Source organism: Lacerta agilis, chromosome 8, assembly GCF_009819535.1.
Source record: "Lacerta agilis isolate rLacAgi1 chromosome 8, rLacAgi1.pri, whole genome shotgun sequence".
NCBI classification, from domain to species: domain Eukaryota; kingdom Metazoa; phylum Chordata; class Lepidosauria; order Squamata; family Lacertidae; genus Lacerta; species Lacerta agilis.
This window is the reverse complement of record NC_046319.1, coordinates 41,025,140-41,043,832: the sequence shown is the minus strand read 5'-3', so window position 1 is coordinate 41,043,832 and position 18,693 is coordinate 41,025,140. Positions and strand designations below refer to the sequence as shown.

The window sequence follows — 18,693 nt, the reverse complement described above, 5'->3', positions numbered from 1 at the left end:
AAATAAATATACTGTAGCACCCACCTGCAGCCAGTATAGATCCCTAAGGTGTCCAAGCTCACCGGTGACAGCTGTGCTCCCACTCGATCAGGTACATAGAGTGCTGCAGGATGGGGGAAGGCTAGGACAAGAGTGCTGATGTCATTTCACACCCACACGCACTACCTTTGGCACTCTTGGGGACACTAGTCACTCAGCAAGGATGCTGTAAGCAGCTGGACGTACTGATGCCTTTCTTTCTGGAATAAGGAAGCAGGGAGGTGGTGGCTTTGAGATATTACCCCTAGGCAAAGTTTCTTGGGTGGTACAGGATGGGGAAGGACCATGGCTCAGTGGGCGAGCATCTGCTTTGCATGCAGAAGGTCCCAGTTTCCATCCTCAGCATCTCCAGAGCTGCTGCCAGAGTGTGGGCAATAATGAGCTAGATGGACAAGGCAGTACAAGGCAGCTTCCTATGTTCCTAGCATGAAGGGCTGGGGAGCAATGGAGATGGACACAAGGGGCAGTGTAGGCAGGAGGACAGGGCACTAGAGCTGCCGCAAAGTGCCGGCTGGTAAAAGTAGGGCACACGGGGACAGGAAGAGCACCATTAGCCCAACCCAGCCTCTTTGAGCAGGGCAAGACACAAGGCAGGCAAGCCCATGGCATCCTGCCTCTTCCACCCAGTGGGCCTTGTGCCCCCGTCATCAGGACACGCTGAGCACCGCTGCCGACTGCCAGGCCAGATCCCAATTTCCCTGGCAGGCGGCGGTGCTGGGCCACTGGTCTGCACTGTGGTGGACAGGAGGGAGGGAGGCCTCCCACTGCTCCCTGGCTAGGCAAAGGGCACCAAAGCCAAGAGAGCCACAAGAGTCAGGCTGCCCACAAAGCTGGGCCGGGGGAGCCAGGCTTCCCCCCGCAAGGTCTCCTTGTTGGTCTCATCCATATCCGAAGCCCTCCCGCTGCCGGCCAGCTGGGCCCGTGAGCTGCAGAGGTCGTGAAGGTTGCCTTGGAACTGGATCTTCCGGGACTCCTGCCGAAGCGACTCCCAGATTTTCGCCGCCTCCTCGGGGCACCTGGACAGAACCTGGGTGGCACAGGTGTGGAAGTCGTCCCAGGACCTGCAAGAAGAGGAATCCACATGAGGAGCAAGCAAGGCACCCCGCAGAAGCAGAAGGAGAGCTTCAGCTAGGCCTGGGGTGGAGAAGTGGTAGGCCTGCAACCCCAATCAGCCCCCAGAATGGTGAATGGCAGCCTTTGTCAACCTGGTGGACTCCAGGTGTTCTGGATGACAACTCTCATCAGCCCAGCCTGGCTGTTGGGCACCTGGCTGGCTTAACCACATAGCTGACGGCTACAGACCTGCCCCTATGACTATAGTTGCTCTGCAGCAATATTTAAGAACCACTGAGAGTCTGCGTGGGGTAGTGATTAGACTGCCAGGCTAAGACTGAAAGGAGCCAGATTCAAACCCCACTGAGCCATGATGTTGATTGGGTGATCCTGCTTGCGTATTTCCCAGCTGGCTACTGTAGGAACAGGATGCTGAACTAGATGGGTCTTTGGTCTGATCCAGCAGGGGTCTTCTTATGTTCTTATCCTAAATCAGTCCCATTCTCTTAGCCCAATGTAGCTCAGGGGGTTGTTCTGAGAATAAAATGGGGATGGCCAGGGAAGGGAAGGGGACTTTGTCCAGTGCTATGAACTCTTTGGAGGAAGAGCAAGGAGGCAAAGATGTAAGAACATAAGAGGAGCCATCATGGGTCAAAGCAAAGGCCTACCTGGTCCAGCAGGCAACCAGATGCCTATGGGAAGCCCACAAGCAGGACAAGAGGACAACAGTTGTCTCCTGCTGTTGTTTCCCAGTAACTGGTGTTCTTCCTCTGAGGTTCTATATACCTGCTGCCATAGCTTAGCCTCAGAGAGCTACAATTCCCAGAGCGGCTTAACAATCCATCCCTCTTCCCAGGGAACTCTGGGAATTGTAGCTCTGAGAGGAGAACAGAGGGTCTCCTATCAACTCCCAGCACCCTTAGCAAACTACCGTTCCCAGGATTCTTGGGGGGGGGGGGAACCATGACTCTTAATGGTGGCATGATACAGCTTTAAATGAATTGTGTAGATGTGGCCATAGTATTATGTTCTATAAGGCAGCTGTCTGTGGTGACCCACTATGGGCATTCTTATCTACAGGTATTGGGAGAAGGATCCTGTACTCACTTGCAGATGATGTCCAGCTCCTGCTGCTCCTGGATGCTATCATCATCCGGCTGCTGCTCCTGCTGTGCACTTGAGCCATGCTGTCCCCGAGGCTGATGAGGCACTCAGCAAAACCTTTGTAGATGGTGTTGCACTTACTGCTGGCCACACTCACCGGCTCCTCAGACAGAACTGCAGAGGAAACAAGCAACACTCAGCTTGTATCATCCCCAACACAACCTGTGTCCCTAGGGTTACATACGGCTCGTACTTCGGTTCATGGGCCTTCAGCATAGCCTGAAGTCGCCTGTTTCCGTCTCATCAGGCTCCTCCCTTCCTTGCTATTTCCTCCTATTTTTTCTGGCTTTTAAAAACATTTCCCGATATTTCTGTGTACTTTTGGAACAAGTAGAAAGGGTGGCATGTTCCTTAGTGCAAAATAATTAGACATTTTGTTTGGATTCTGCCCCTCAGTTTCATTGTTTTCCCCCAGCTGTGAGAAAACAAATCTGCAGACTTTAGTCGTGTTAAGTGTGCACATCTGTGCATTTTACATATAACACTAAAGTCAGAGAGGAGTTCTTGTAATAAGAATAAGAAAATGCTAAAGACTACCTGTTATAACAAGGGATGGTTAACTTACAATATAGTCAGCGAACGCTCATCTTAGAAAACCTCCTAAATATGGAAAGTCTGAAAAACAGGCAAATCTAATTAAATTTTAGACTGGTCAAATTGATTCAAAGCCCGATGACAAATCAGCTTAAAAAACCCTCTTTAAATCACTAGCAGCCCTCATAGTGCACCCATACTGGTTTAAAATATATATAGGTGCCGGTACCAGCAGTCACAGTAATTCTGACATTGCTGCCATTGGGACCTCTTGTTAAGATGCTAGTCTGACTGCCCTCACACAGACACCCTCCATTAAAGCTGAATTGGACCAATCTTGGCTGGGAGACACTTACCTTACTCAAGACTGACAGAGAAAACACAGTAAGGTGTTTAGGTGTCCGCAAAGTAGAAAAATTATTAATATTTTAAGTGAGCTGGCCTAGTTCAGTCTGATCAAAACACATCCGTAGGCTGCCTCACTCCTCTGAACACACCAGCAGGAAAAGGAACAGCCAGAAGATTTGAACAACAAATCTAGGATGATGGGATTCCCCTCGGAACCGGCAGGGAGCCCCCAAGAAGCTGATTAGCAAACTCTGAAACCGCTCTCATCTCTGATGACCTCTGGCCTAGGCAGACGTAATGGGAACAGGCTGAATCAGGCCCAGAATAACAAAGGTCCCCAGTCCCCATCTGAACTATACATTTTTAAGTAGTATCATACCACTTTGAACAGTTGTGGCTTCCCCAAAGGAATCCTGGGAACTGTAGTTTGTTAAGGGTGCTGAGAGTGGTTAGGAGACATATATTCCCCTCACAGAGCTATAATTCCTAGAGTTCCTTGGGAAGAGGGACCGATTGTTAAACCACCCTGAGAATTATTCAGAACCTTATCTTTTTGTTTGTGTGCAAGTACTAAGAGTGTGCTATCTGCCTATAGAAGGGCAGTAGGTTAAAGGACTATGGTGCTGGAGGAGACTCTTGAGAGTCCCATGGACTGCAAGAAGATCAAACCTATCCATTCTCAAAGAAATCAGCCCTGAGTGCTCACTAGAAGGACAGATCCTGAAGTTGAGGCGCCAGTACTTTGGCCACCTCATGAGAAGAGAAGACTCCCTAGAAAAGACCCTGATGTTGGGAAAGATGGAGGGCACAAGGAGAAGGGGACGACAGAGGATGAGATTGTTGGACAGTGTTCTCGAAGCTACTAACACGAGTTTGGCCAAACTGCGAGAGGCGTGCCTGGCGTGCTCTGGTCCATGGGGTCACGAAGAGTCGGACACGACTGAACGACTGAACAACAACAACAACAACAGGTTAAAGGACAGGGGACAGTTGTTTTGGGCAAAGTGCAGAAAATCAGTAGAAGGTTCAGCACCCCAAGGATCTTCACTTTCAGTTTAACAGCAACAAAAGAAGTTTCTAGTCCTTAAGATGTTGAGTTATGCTCAGGAGTGTGGGGGCCATGCCTCATGAAGCCTGAAAAGCCAGAAAGAGAAGCAAGCCGCCAACCTGTATTTGCAATAACAAAGAACTGGGATCTAGTGCCTTGCATACATTCTTGCCCTCCTGCCGCTACCGCTATGTCACTAGTAGTGCAACAACTACAGGCACATCTCAGCCAAACAACAGCCAGACATCTTCCGTGCTGCCCAAGAAGATGGGACCAAGCACAGGATGTAGGTGAAGAGCATATTTCAGACAAAAAGCAATTCACATGCTATGTTATATCACTTGTACATTAGTGATAGAAGCCTCAAGGGCTAGTAACCCGTGTCATCGTTTAAATGCAATATGCTCATGGTTCTTAAAAGATGCTGCTGTAAGAATCCAAACTTCCACAGATTGCACATTAAAACATAATAAGAGGCCTGCTGGATCAGGCCAACAGCTCATCTCCCAGTAGCCAACCAGATGCCTCTCAAAAGCCCGAAAACAGAACCTGAGTGCAATAGCGCTCTCCCACTAAGGGCAACATTGCCACCATGGCTATCGCTGTATGCAGATGATAGGGCATTTGCCACACATGTTTACTGTAGAGTAACCTTGCAAGAGGCTGTGCAACAACCTTTGCTGGTCACCCAGGGCAACCTGCCATTCAGGATGGGAAGTCTGTAGCACCCGCAGGTGGCAAGCCATATGTCAGCTTGAGCCCACAGTCCCACCATGAGATTAGCATTAATCAAATGAAAGTCACATTGCAACTCAAGGACTCTAATTATTATTTAAAGACATTTTAACCTCTACATCCATGAGGTTGGCACAGAGCTACAGTGTCACTCCAGATTTTTAGGGTCCCTTGGACAAGATGAGCCCATCACTTTGCTGCTGTCAATTCTGTCATTTGCCTGCCCTTCTCCCTTGGGGCCCTATCCATACCCTTGTCCAGAATAAGAAGGCCAAGCAAGGAGGAGGAGGGGAGGTGTAACAGAACAGTCCGAACCCCAATGGTTGCAGAGGAAGTCACTGGTGGAGCGTGAAAGATGACGAATAGCAAACTTTTAAAGTTTCTGTTCCATGGTCTCACCCAGATTCGGAGGCACTGATACATCTCCTTGCCAATTGTGCAAGGGACAAGGTGCGTGTGCACTGATATAGCTCCCTGCCAAGGGTGTAAGGGAGCCTAGGTATACCTCTGCCCATCCCTACTCTAGGGATTAGTCAAATGTGGGATAAGCCGCCTCATATAACTAACATTTTAAAGTCTAATTAATGCATGAAGGGAGTAAGCTGTCCTTCCAGGCTTAACTCGTCTTGGGAGGGACTAGGTAATGAAGACTTTGTTCCTCTTGAGTCTACAGGATTAACTCAGCATGTGAAGAGGCCAAGATGGTTGTTCCATATTATCTGCATGGCTCTCACAAGCCATTCTTGGGTTCCTTTACCAACAATTTATTAACTTCCACCATCTTGGAACTAAACTAAGTCTTACTGCCTGTGCAACTTTTCTGACTGATTTATGGAAAAAGCACATGAACCTGACATTTGAAGAGTCTGTAAGTAAACCAATTTTAAACTTACCAAATGTGTGGTCTTTTCCTATGCTGGGTGAAGAGGGAAATTTTGGAACTCAGAAAGGCATATTTTAAAGGTCTAACAACCTATACTTCCATGCTTTACTTTGCTGCATATTTTGTGATTTTAAATCTCTGCTGGGGTTCTCTCGTCAAAAAGTACTTGCCCCAGACTTGGATCTTGGCATCCAGGAATTCTTATTTATACCGCCCCTTGAGCCTTCATAATACGGCAGGTGATGGTGATTATTATAAATGGTAACACCGAGTTTTAGCCTCTTTTTTGGTTGCGTTGATAGGAAGTGCAGAGATCTAAATTCCAATCCTGCTTTCTCTCCCCCCTCCACCCCCCAACCTTTGCATGAAGCTTGTAACTTAAAAAAAAAAATGGGGAGGAGAGGGAGTTCAGAGCATATACTGCGAAGGCAGAAGCTCTCAACTTCGATCTAAGTATCTTTAGTTCAAAGCCTTTCACGTAACAGAACTACCTTCTGCTTGTAAAGCATGTGTTTTGCCATTGAGTTATGACTCATTGGCTAGAAGGCTCAATGGCCTCATGGTAAAAGGCAGTGCCATAAGCTACTTCTACTGTTCTTCTCGGTGAAGAACTGAAAGCCTAAATATCCCAGTGCCCATAAGATTCAAAGCAATAAAATAATTATTTGGAACCCACAGATGGGCAGTGCCCTGAAACAAGTTGAAGCTGCTGGTTTAGGCAGCAGGTTTTGGATGCCACTCAGGGGTGGGTGGGTGGGGGGGAGAGAAATATGATTTGTGGCAGAGTCTGCTGTGACATTCTCTCAATTGAGCCACAGGAGCTGAGTAAGGGCACAGTTGTGGATGAATGCACAGGTCCCATTTAAACCAATAATGGTTGTGCAGGGGAACATCTGAGCAGGATGTGGCCCATGTTAATTAAAGAAAGAGAGTGGGGCTTGTCATGGGATTATTCATGTTGGGTATCAAAATATCTGATGCTGGCTCTTTTGGGATCTCCTGTGAAACTCAAGCAACATGCCAAATAGTATCTGTATCAAGTTGCTGCTAAACTATGTGGACTGAGTTTTCTGCTTCCCAAGTAACGAAAAGGACAACTGACTTTGGGACTTAGGCTGAAATCCTATACCCACATACTTGGGTATAAGCCCCATAGGATTGACTTTTGAGTATAGGCCTGCACTGTTATTTACTTAGCAATCCACTGTCAATATCTCATTGAAATGAATGAAGCTAGGCTATATCCATTAGCTATAATTAACAGTCTATTGAAACCTATTTCTAGCACCAGGATTCTGTACTGGAAAATTTCAAGCAAAGTCTAGAATCAACCAAAAGGATGGTAAACGGGATAAAGCATAAAAATAAAAAGCAACAGAAGCATATTTAAACACATAACACAGATGGGCATAAATGCATAATGGATTTCCAGTTACAGAATTTGGGATTCTGGTTGAAATTTAGTGCAGGATTATTATGCTTGATCCTGCAAGCATCTGGGGGTGGAAAGGAGACTCATTTGACACAATTTAAGCTTTTTGCACCAAGTCTGGAAGCCAAATTTCAGTGACTGAAATTCAGTAATAAAACCAGCTAATTCATGCTTCTCACTCTAAATCAGGAAGAGGTTCAATATGAGAAATAAGATGTAAGGATCTGAAGTTGGTGCTACAAGTATAGGTTGCAAATGTAAACACACTGCTCCAACCCCGTGTGTGTGTGTGTGTGTGTGTGTGTGTGTGTAGATTAAGAAAATGAACTCCCTCCCCACCATTAGCATCCAAGAAAAGTTTGCGGCGGGTTATGGGGGGTGGGAGATGCCATCCATAGAACATTCTGTGGGCATACAAATACACAACAGGAATTTAGAACTATACCAGATCCAGCTACTAACATGAGTTTGGCCAAACTGCGAGAGGCAGTGAAGGATAGGCGTGCCTGGCGTGCTCTGGTCCATGGGGTCACGAAGAGTCGGACACGACTGAACGACTGAACAACAACAACAACAACAAGATCCAGCCAAAGAAGGCACTTTACATGGAAGAATACTCCATGTTTCCATACCCAAATGTTGTGGTAATTAATGGCTGGATTCTGCCATTTAACTTCCCAAAACATTGTGTTTTATCCAATAATTTCCCCAAATATGTATTTCAATCAGGATGAGCGGCTGCAGCTTCCTGAAGCCGCAAAAATTTCTACCAAACACTTCAATCCACCAGAAATTGCTTTTCTTTGCAACTTTCTGAAGGAATCTTTTTTAAACAAATTGCATCTTTCATATGCTTCACAGCAATGAGAACTTCTGCTTGAGCCATCATTCATCCTTAATACAGTACAGTGGTACCTCTGGTTATGTACTTAATTCGTTCCACAGGCCCGTTCTTAACCTGAAACTGTTCTTAACCTATGGGACCTCCCGCTGCCACCGTGCCACCGCTGCCCGATTTCTGTTATTATCCTGAAGCAAAGTTCTTAACCTGAAGCGTTATTTATGGGTTAGCGTAGTATGTAACCTGAAGCGTATGTAACCTGAAACGAATGTAACCCGAGGTACCACTGTAAATGCCCTGAATTCTTCTAGAGAGGACCTGGCTCTTCTCAACTGACACCAGGGATGGGAAATCCATGGCCTTCCAGAGGTTATCAAGACTGCACCTCCTGCAAGACCCAATGAGCTAGCATGACCTCTGGTCAGGGATGGTGGTAGTGGTGCAATATATAGAGGGCCACAGGTTGCCCACCCCTGTCCCAGAATCACAGGGTCAGAAGGCCCCTACAGTTAACACTGCTGAATAAATATTCCATTTCTCTCTCTTTCTTTCTTTCTTTCTTGCACTGACTTCTAGGGTGTCTGTCTGCACAGCAAATCCTAAAGATGAGGTTCCTTAGCATTGTACCACATTAATTGTATATGGAAAGGAAGGATGAGCTTGAAGTGTGTGTTACCTTTGTGGTCTGAAGCGTACGGATAGCAGAGAAAGAGATGGGACCCCTCTGTGGGCAACAGGAAAAAGAGAAAGCTGTACAAATTCCCCCCTTAAAATATACTGGTAGGTCCCTTTCCAAGCAAGAGACAGGCATAGAAAGGGGGGCAGAAAAAAATGTAAGTAGCCAAAGGTGGAAGAAGACAATTGTTGCTGAGATTGCATTCATGTCTGCTTCTTTTTTTGTTGCCAGCTATTTATTAATACCAGTTCCTGAGCAACACTTGGAAGAAAAGTCCCTTATTAGATATCTCAGAGGCTGCTGACTCTATAAAGGGCTGAGAGAGCTCCTTCACGGCTTGTCCAGATCTTATTAGGTGGAATAATGAAAGAAAAGACGACCCAGTGGCCCCATAATAGAATAGATAGGTACTTGATGCTCACGATCGTAATATTAAAACGTCTTTTTAAAAAAGGGTAGGATGGAACTACAGAATACTCCTTCTCTAACACACACACACACAATTATGGCATAGCTACACCACAGACTTAACACTGATTTAATTGTCATTTCCTCTCCTGAGAGAACACTGAATTTTTAACTTCTGGGAGGAGAGAGGCTAGGTATCTCAACCTTGGAATTTTCTGTGCTCTCACCAAAACTATAGTTCCCAGGATTCTTCGGAGGGAACCATGACATTTAAATCTGGTGTGTGCACACACACACACACTTACAGAGAGAGAGGTTTGAGGTGTAGATAGAGGTAGAAAGATCTGTCAATTTTTTGTTTCTCTTAATTTCTCCTTTTTTCCTAATCTTAAATTCAACTCTCCGTACTTCAGCATCAGTTTGTGAATTTTGTTTAAGCCCTCATAAAAAGTCACCAGTATTTTAGTGCACATTATCCTGATTTGTGTATACAATTTCCCCTAGAAACACATTTTTGCTAGCAATTTCCCCATTTGTATTTGTTTTTCACTCATTTATATATTTTATGCACATTTTACTCTAGAATATAGATTTCTGTAGACACTACTTGGCTGGAGGACTGCATCACAAAATTTGGAGAAGTGCAATTTTAGAAAGATGGCCACGTTTCAGTTTGCATATTATTTCAGAAAGTGTGAATTAAGTAGATTCACATGAAAATGCCAAGCAAATTTCTCCCCCTTCCAATGTGTACTACTACTACTACTAATAATAATAATAATTTATTTGTACCCTGCCCATCTGACTGGGTTGCCCCAGCCACTCTGGGCGGCTTACACATAGTAAAACATTAAACCATAAAAAGCTTCCCTATACAGGCTGCCTTCAGATGTTTCCTAAATGTTATATAATTACTACTACTACTACTACTACCACTATTTATTTATTTATTTATTTATTCATTCCCCGCCCATCTGGCCGGGTTTCCCATTTGATGGGAGGGCATTCCACAGGGTGGGCGCCACTACCAAGAAGGCCCTCTGCCTGGTTCCCTGTAACCTTACTTCTCACAGTGTGGGAACCACCAGAAGGCCCTTGGTGCTGGATCTCAGTGTCCGGGCTGAATGATGGGGTTGGAGATGCTCCTTCAGGTATACTGGGCTGAGGCGGTTTAGGGCTTTAAAGGTCAGCACCACCAACACTTTGAATTGTGCTTGGAAACGTACTGGGAGCCAATGTAGGTCTTTCAGAACCTGTGTTGTGTGTTATATGCCCACATATTAACCAACTGAAACAAGGTGAGTCAACAACTCACAGATTTGTAAAGCTTCCTAATTACCTCGCTGCCTGTCGGTCACTGGGAACATTGCCATGACGTTGGGGAGGGGCAGAACAAGAGTGTACTCGGCCTCAAATGTCAGCTGCGCTGCAAATCCTCATTCATTCTTGTCCTTTCCAAACTGATAGTGCCACACCCCAGGCTGGGCAAAAACCAGAGAGTGCCACTATGGCAGGGCCAGAAGACAGATTGACAGCACAACCCTAGGCATATATACTCAGAAGTAAGTACTGTTGAACTCAAGTAAATGTCTATAGGATCACAGCCTAAGAGGATAACCAAAACAAGGTGTGAAATATTCCATGAATGGTTATGCCAGCTTTTGCCAACTATTTTTGATTATTACAAATAACCAACTACAACAGATGTTCTAGAGATGATCTTGCAATTTATGCTTGAATGTGAGGGATCACAGCTCAGGGGCAGATCACATGCTTTGCATGCTGAAGGCCTGACATTCAGCCCCTAAGCAGATCTCCAGATAAAAGGGTCGGGTAGAACAGACAACCAGCCTGGGATCCTGAAGATCAGTTACCAGAATACACAATAAAGCAGCTAGATTAACAGACTTGAAGCCAGGAGATCCAGGTTCAAACCCCTGCTCTGTCATGAAGTCTCCTGGGTGATGTTGAACTAGCCACACTCTCAGTTTAGCCCACCTCACAGGGTTGTTGTGATGATAAAATAGGAAGAAAGGCTGGAACAAAAATAGCACATCATAATATGGCAGCTTCATGTATTCCAAGTAAGACCATCAGTCCATGTAACTCAGAATTTTGTGCACCAGGGATTCCCAATCTATTCCCCACATGGACCACCTGAAAATTGCTGAGGACCTTGGCAGAACACTTAAGGGTTTTTCTGACAATTGTGGCAACTATAATGTGCTGTGTGATCTTTTATTGTATTTTTTATTGCTTCTTTCTTATATAGTATTTGATGGCATTACAATTTGCATTCCATGGAATTCAGAAACAATATAAGAAACAAAGAATCAATAAAACATGATTAAAGATAATGCTGCAGGCTACCTGAATGAAATTTGAATACAACTGGTAGTCCATGGACCAGCTTGGGAACCCCTGGACTACACTCAGGGTTTCACTCTGAGGTCTCTCTCAGCCCCACCTGGAGATGCCAAGGAGTCAGCCCGAGACCTTCTGGATGCAAAGCAGATGCTCTAGCCACTGAGCTACAGCCTTTTCCCTAATGATAAATAATTAATGCTAGGCTAGAGGAACAAACAAAGGATTGTAATTAACTATCTTTTACTCAGGGTATATCCACTGAAACAAACATTCCTACATCAGTAATGTTCATTAATTTTAACAGGTCTAGACGGATGGAAGGCAACATACTTTGCAATACAGTCAGAAGGAGACTTTTGTCTCTTGCTGGAATTGTTGCCTCCCCCCCTATACACAGATACATCGCCTCAACTGAGGGCACATTGGGGTCACTCACCGTCTTTTCAGTGTCAGGAAATAACTCTATGCCAGTTATGCCAAACTCAACTGAAACACCACAATTCATCAAGCCACAATGAAAACACCATCCATCTGAAAAGACGTTGCCAAGCTGAGCTAAAGACAGCTCAAACTCCACCAGTAAACCCCCAGAGGATCCATTGTGGGCAATTGCATGGCAATGTGGTGCCCTCTTGCTCCAGATTCCAGATTAACAAGGACACCCTGCTTCTCTCTCTCACACACACACTCATTAAAAGTGCTGCCACAACAAGCCTGTTAGTCTTTTAAGGGGCCATTAGATTTTCTTTTATTCTTGCTGTAGCAGACTGGCACAGCTACCACCCCACCCCACCCCACCCCCAGAACAAATTCAAAATACAGTCCACACATAGGAAGGCATTTGAAAGGGGGTGGAAATAAATTCAACCCCTTTTTCTCCACCTTGATCATGCAAAAAAAGGGGGGGGTGCTTTCAACATGTGAAGCAATCTGTTAGAAATATTGGATTGTACTTAAGCAAGTTATACTCCTAGCAGACACATTGAGATTGATGGACCTAAGTCATGTCAGTTAATTCCAGTAAGTCTACTCTGCATAGGGGTAACACTGGATACAACCCACAATGTAGGATTCCATATCCTTTGTTTGCCAACGTGACAGAGGATGCAGCTGTGCCAAACTTCTCCAACCTGGTGCTCCTCCAGATGTTCATTGGACTCCAACTCCCACCTGCCCCTACATGCCGCATGGTCAGAGATGATGGGAGTTGTAGTCCAACAACATCTGAAAGGCGCTCGGTTGGAGAAGGCTGATCCATACCACCAGAAAACGGGCCGGTTGTTGGAGATGGTGGTGCTGAAGAAAAGTCACCCCGGGAAAGGGCTTCCTTCCATACGAGCGTGCAGGGTTTCTAAGGAGCAGAAGAACAAACTGGCGAGCCAGAGGTCTCCCCTGCTGGCCTGGCAACGCACCCGGGGTTTGAGGGGAGGATCGGAAGGAACACTGGTCTCCGGTGTTCACACACACTTAGGAGAAGGCGCGAACGGCGCCTCCATTCATAGCATGCAGACCGCAGACAGGAAGCAGGGAGATCCTCCTGGCGCGGAGCCCTGGGCAGGGGGGGGGGGAGGGAGAGAGGCAGTCTAAAGCGCTCCTATCTCTTTGCAGCGCAGGACTTGGAGGCCGATGTTCTGGGTCCTATTTAGCAGGATGAGCTGAGGGTCCACCAAACGCAGCGGGGCTTACATCCTTAAGTAATGCACTTTTGCCATTAGATCGCAAAAATAGATGCACCGCTGTTTGCACCACAAGATCGCCAAGCCACAGTTTTGCAGGCGCACAGCTGCAGAAGCAAGCAGCGGCATCTTCACGAACACTTGTGACAGAACTGTAGAGTTGGAAGGGACTCCAAGGGTCATCTAGTCAAACCTCCTGCAATGCAGGAATCTCAACTTAAGCATCCAGGACAGATGGCCATCCAATCTCTGCTTAGGAACCCCCCCCCCCAAAGGAAGGAGAGTCTGCCGCCTCTCATGGGAGTCTGCTCCACTGTCAAACAGCTCATACTGTCAGGAAGTTCTTCCTGATGTTTAGTCGGAATTCCCTTTGTGTAACTCGAATCCATTGGTTTGGGTCCTAGCCTCCGGAGCAGCAGAAAACAAGCTTGCTCCATCCTTCCTGTGGCAGTCCTTTAGATATTTGAAAATGGCTATCATATTTCCTCTCAGTCTCCTCTTCTCCAGGCTAAACATACCTAACTCCCTCAACCGTTCCTCATAAGGCTTGGGTTCCAGGCCTATTATCATCTTGGTCACCCTCCCTTGCACATGTTCCAGCTTGTCAATATTCTTAAATTGTAGTGTCTAGAACTGAACACAGTACTCCAGGTGTGGACTGACTAAGGCAAAATAGAGCGGTCCTATGACTTTCCTTGTTCGGGACACTATACTTCTGTTGATACAGCCTAGAATAGCATTAGCCTTTTTTGCTGCTGCATCACACTGGGGCCTCATGCTCAGCTTGTGGTCTACTAAGACCCCTAGTTCCTTTCCGCATGTCCTACAGGCAATCCAGGTGTCCCCCGCCTTATAACTGTGCAACTGGTTCTTCCTGCCTAAGTGTAGAACCTGACATTTGTCCCTATTGAAAATCATTTTGCTCGTTTTGGCCCCGTTCTTTCATCGCGAGCATCACACACACGTGCAGCCCAAGCCGACCCGCGCCCACTGGGACACAAGCCCCGCTCCGGAGCTACCAAGCAGGTGCAGCGAGGCTCACGGTCTTCCTTTGCTCGAAAGACTTAGCAGTTAGCACGCCTCTCCCCTCCAAGCGCCGGGCTGCCCTCTCCCCCCACTCCTTACACTGGTGGCAGGTTGCACACTCGACTCCCTCGCCTTGCCTCTTGCACTCCCGTTGCACACTCGCCGCCCTGGCCCTGCTTAGACACGAGTACACACCCCGCATCCCGCGTCTCGAATACTCACCCAGGTGCAGCGGGAGCAACAGCGCCAAGAAGGACCCCAGCAGCGCCCCGCAGCCCATGGTGGTGCCGGCGCCCAGTTCCAGCGGCAGCAGCAGCTCACTGCTGAGCCAGGCGGGAGAGCAAGAGAGCTGCCTGCAAGAAGCCGAGTTGCGCCAGGCACCTCCCCTCTCGGCCCCGCCCCTCGCGCCCCGCCCCTCGGATCCGGCCCGCGGAGCTTCGCTTCGCGGCCTCTAGGAGCGGGCCGAGGTGGGACTGCTCCGCGCACCCGCCTTTTGTCGTGCGCCCTGTTGGTCTGCCCCACGTTCACTCCGAGCGCGCGCGTGGATACCTGGAGCAAACTTTTGTCAAAAGGCGCAGGATCCGTGCAAGTTCCTGGTGTCGTCGTCCTGCACTGCAGCTCGTAAGGAACTGAAGTTTTCTCTCTCTCTTGCCTCATCTTAACGTCTCTAGCCCCGCCGGATCCGCAGTGCGGTGGCTGCCCGGGCGACAAGCTTGTAAAAAGTCGCTCTTCCCTCCTCAACCCTCGAAGCGGCTGGCAGCAGATGGAGGAGAGAAAGAGGCGGCGGCGGCAGCAGCAGCAGCAACAACTAGGGCGCTGGCGTTGCTTAGATCAGGGAGCAGCAAATAGCCCGACGACCTAGCACCGCCAAAATAACGGCCAAGTCCAGCCAACTTATTTTAACACTTGGAGCAGAAAACCCTGCAAGCACCTCTCCCCTTCCTGGCCGTAAAAACCGGTTTTAGGTTGTAATCGAACTGTAGAGCTGTTGAAATTAATGGGTCTGAATTAGTCGTTTCTATTAACTTCAATGTATTCCTCTGAGTGAGCAGAACTTAGCTGGTTACAACCATTAATAACAAATAAAATAGCTAATAATTAGTTGCCTAGGCAGCCACCCTACACAGTACGGTTAGTCGGTGTTGGGTTTTGATTAAAGGCTGTGATTTTGAACCTAAATGTATTTAGGCAGGGGGACTGACAGACCAGTGCAGAGGAAGGCAGGGAGACAATAGGTTGCCTTCAGTGTAGCGCCAAGGCCATGGAGTTCCATCAAAACAAGGGTTTTCCTTGCAGATTGGAACCTCTTTCCCCACCGCCACCCCCAGCGTGCCCCCAAATCTATTTTTTGGTATCTTCCCAACCCTCCAGAGCAGGGTATGGTCTGGGGAGAACTTGGGGGAGGAGAGAGGGAATTCCCATTGCTCTAGCAGGAATCATTTGGGTGGCTCCTGCTAGTGCAATAAATTACTTGAACTTGGCCTAAACAGTATGTGAAACCAGAGCCACATGATCTGTACAAAAGTGTGCCCACGTGTCCATTCCTAGTCCATAGACCACAAGTGAGACCTTGAGGTCATAGTAAATAGATCAAAGAAGATGTTGCCCCAGCTTGTGGCAGCCATGAAAAATGCAAATTCCATGCTAGGCATCCTTAAGAAAGGAACTGAAAATAAATTACTGTATACGAATCTATGGTGCAACAACATTTGGAATACAGTATACAGAGCTGGTCACCTCACCTAAAAAGGGGTAGTACAGTGGTACCTCTGGTTACATACTTAATTTGTTCCAGAGGTCTGTTCTTAACCTGAAACTGTTATTAACCTGAAGCACCACTTTAGCTAATGGGACCTCCCGCTGCCGCTGCGCCGCCAGAGCACGATTTCTGTTCTTATCCTGAAGCAAAGTTCTTAACCTGAAGCGTTATTTCTGGGTTAGCGGAGTATGTAACCTGAAGTGTATGTAACCTGAAGCGTAGGTAACCCGAGGTACCACTGTACAGAGTTGGAAAAGTTTTCGAACAGGGCAACCAAAATGATCAAGGGCTTGGAGTGACTCTTCTGTGAAGAAAGGTTGACATGTTTAGTTTGGAGAAAAGGTGAGTAAGAGGTGACGTGATAGAAATGGATAAAATGATGCCTGCCATGAAGAAAGTGGATAAAGGTAAAGGGACCCCTGACCATTAGGTCCAGTCGTGTCCAACTCTGGGGTTGCGGTGCTCATCACACGTTACTGGCCGAGGGAGCCAGCATACAGCTTCCGGGTCATGTGGCCAGCATGACAAAGACGCTTCTGGCGAACCAGAGCAGCGCACGGAAACACCATTTACCTTCCCGCTGGAGCGGTACCTATTTATCTACTTGCACTTTTCATGAGCTTTTGAACTGCTAGGTGGGCAGGGGCTGGGACCGAGCAACAGGAGCTCACCCCATCGCGGGGATTCAAACCTCTGACTTTATGATCAGCAAGCCCTAGGCTCTGTGGTTTAACCCACAGGATAGAGAAAAGCTTTTCTCCCTCTCTCACAAAATTAGAACTCGTAGACATGCAGCGAAGCTGAATGTTGGAAGATTCTGGACAGATAAAAGAAAGCACTTCCTCAGGCAGCACATAAGGAACTGGTTTCTACAGGAGGCAGTGATGGCCACCAACGTGAATGGCTTTAAAATAAATTAACGGAGGAGAGAGCTATCCGTGGCTACTAGCTGCAGCTGTAGCAATGCTTCTAAAATACCAGTTGCTTGAAACCACAGGAGGGGAGAGTGCTCTTGGGTTCAAACCCTGCTTGCTTGGTTCCCAGAGGCAACTATTCAACCACTGTGTGAACAGGATGCTGGACATCTAGTGTCCAGCCACTGGCCTGATCTAGCAGATCTTCCTTGTCCTTAAAGGTAAAGGGACCCCTGACAATTTAGTCCAGTCACGAACGACTCTGGGGTTGCAGTGCTCATCTCGTTTTACAGGCCGAGGGAGCTGGCGTTTGTTTCTGCAGACAGTTTTTTCTGGGTCATGTGGCCAGCATGACTAAGCCGCTTCTGGCGAAACCAGAGCAGCACACGGAAACGCCATTTAGCTTCCCACCGGAGAAGCTATTTATCTACTTGCACTTTTTGGTGTGCTTTCGAACTGCTAGGTTGGCAGGAGCTGGGACCAAGCAACGGGAGCTCACCCCATCACAGGGATTCGAAAAGGAGACCTTTCGATCGGCAAGCCCTAGGCTCAGTGGTTTAACCCACAGCGCCACCCGCCTCCCCTTGTTCTTAGGCAGAGCCAACTCATCCTAGTTTTGTCTACACCTGTTTCCCTACTGTCTTGTCCAATGGCAACACTGGGATTGAAGGAGAGGAAGCTGACAGTGAGTGCCACCCCATGGACCGGAGGATGCAATTGAGCAGGCAGGCAGGCAGGTGTGCGCTGGAAGAGGGCAGCTTGCGATTGATTGATGGGGCTTGCATCAATAAGGAAGATGGATGCATGAGAGAATTGCCCTTCTTTGCTAGCCCACACATCACTTGCTACCAGATCTGAGCTAGCCAGCCAGCCAGCCTCCGAGAGGCAGGCATCTCAGCCCTTCCCCATCCCCCAGCCCTGGCACAGAAGCCAGCTGGGAAAGGGATATTTCCCGTCAGAATATACTTTAATCCCTAAAGCCTCATTCCCAACTGCTTTCTGCTCCAGCCTCTTCATACACACAATTGTATTTATTGTTAAATCACTTCCAAGATGTTTTATACTAGGAACGATTCATAAATGTAATGGAAGTGGTATTGAAATGGGAGGTTAAATGGTCTTTTACAATGAGGGATTTTTATTTTAAAAAATAACAATCCTGTTACTCAGGAACAACTCCTTGTGAAAACTGGAGACCTGGGCATGGGTGGGTTGCATTTACATCGAGTATCTCATTTGTTGTCAGACGCTCAGATCCGTGTCCAGGCTCCCTGGCTTCTTACACAAGTTCAGAGGGTATTATATTGAATAAGGGTTATTCTGGGGAAGGATTGGTTGCTGAACTTTATGCAGAATTATTTAATGTTATTTTGGGCCCAGTGACAGGACGAAACTATTTCGGAGACAAATTTGAAAGCTAGATTAGAGGGGTGGAAATCAGGTTGGAGAAGCCAGCAATATCTATATTGGCAAATATTAGGAAAACTTAAATATTTAACGTAGATGATATAGGACCCCCAGTTCAGACCTCAATAATAATATGAAATCTTGCCCTAGCCTGCTGACTGATTAGTATTCTACAGCCTTTAAATGTGTTTGTGGGAGGCGGTTATTGCTTTGTTGTTTCGGTTTTAACTATTTATTTGTGCTTTTATCTTGTGTGATCTATTAGATATAATATATAAATCTAATAAATCACACACACATATACACATGCATGTAAATAACTTGTAAATTTTTACTAGTTGCTGTGCATTTATCTATTGTACAAAAAAATGGAAAATGTTACA

General features: G+C 47.0%; 1 protein-coding gene across 1 annotated transcript; it reads right to left on the bottom strand.

The window, feature by feature from the left end:
* Positions 1 to 411: 411 nt before the first annotated feature.
* On the bottom strand, positions 412 to 14,548 carry NRN1L (neuritin 1 like). Its single transcript, XM_033157114.1, is given in 4 exon segments — positions 412 to 1,100; positions 2,200 to 2,267; positions 2,270 to 2,370; positions 14,453 to 14,548. Coding segments are annotated over 4 exon segments (513 nt in total). The 5' UTR covers positions 14,511 to 14,548; the 3' UTR covers positions 412 to 814.
* Positions 14,549 to 18,693: the final 4,145 nt, after the last annotated feature.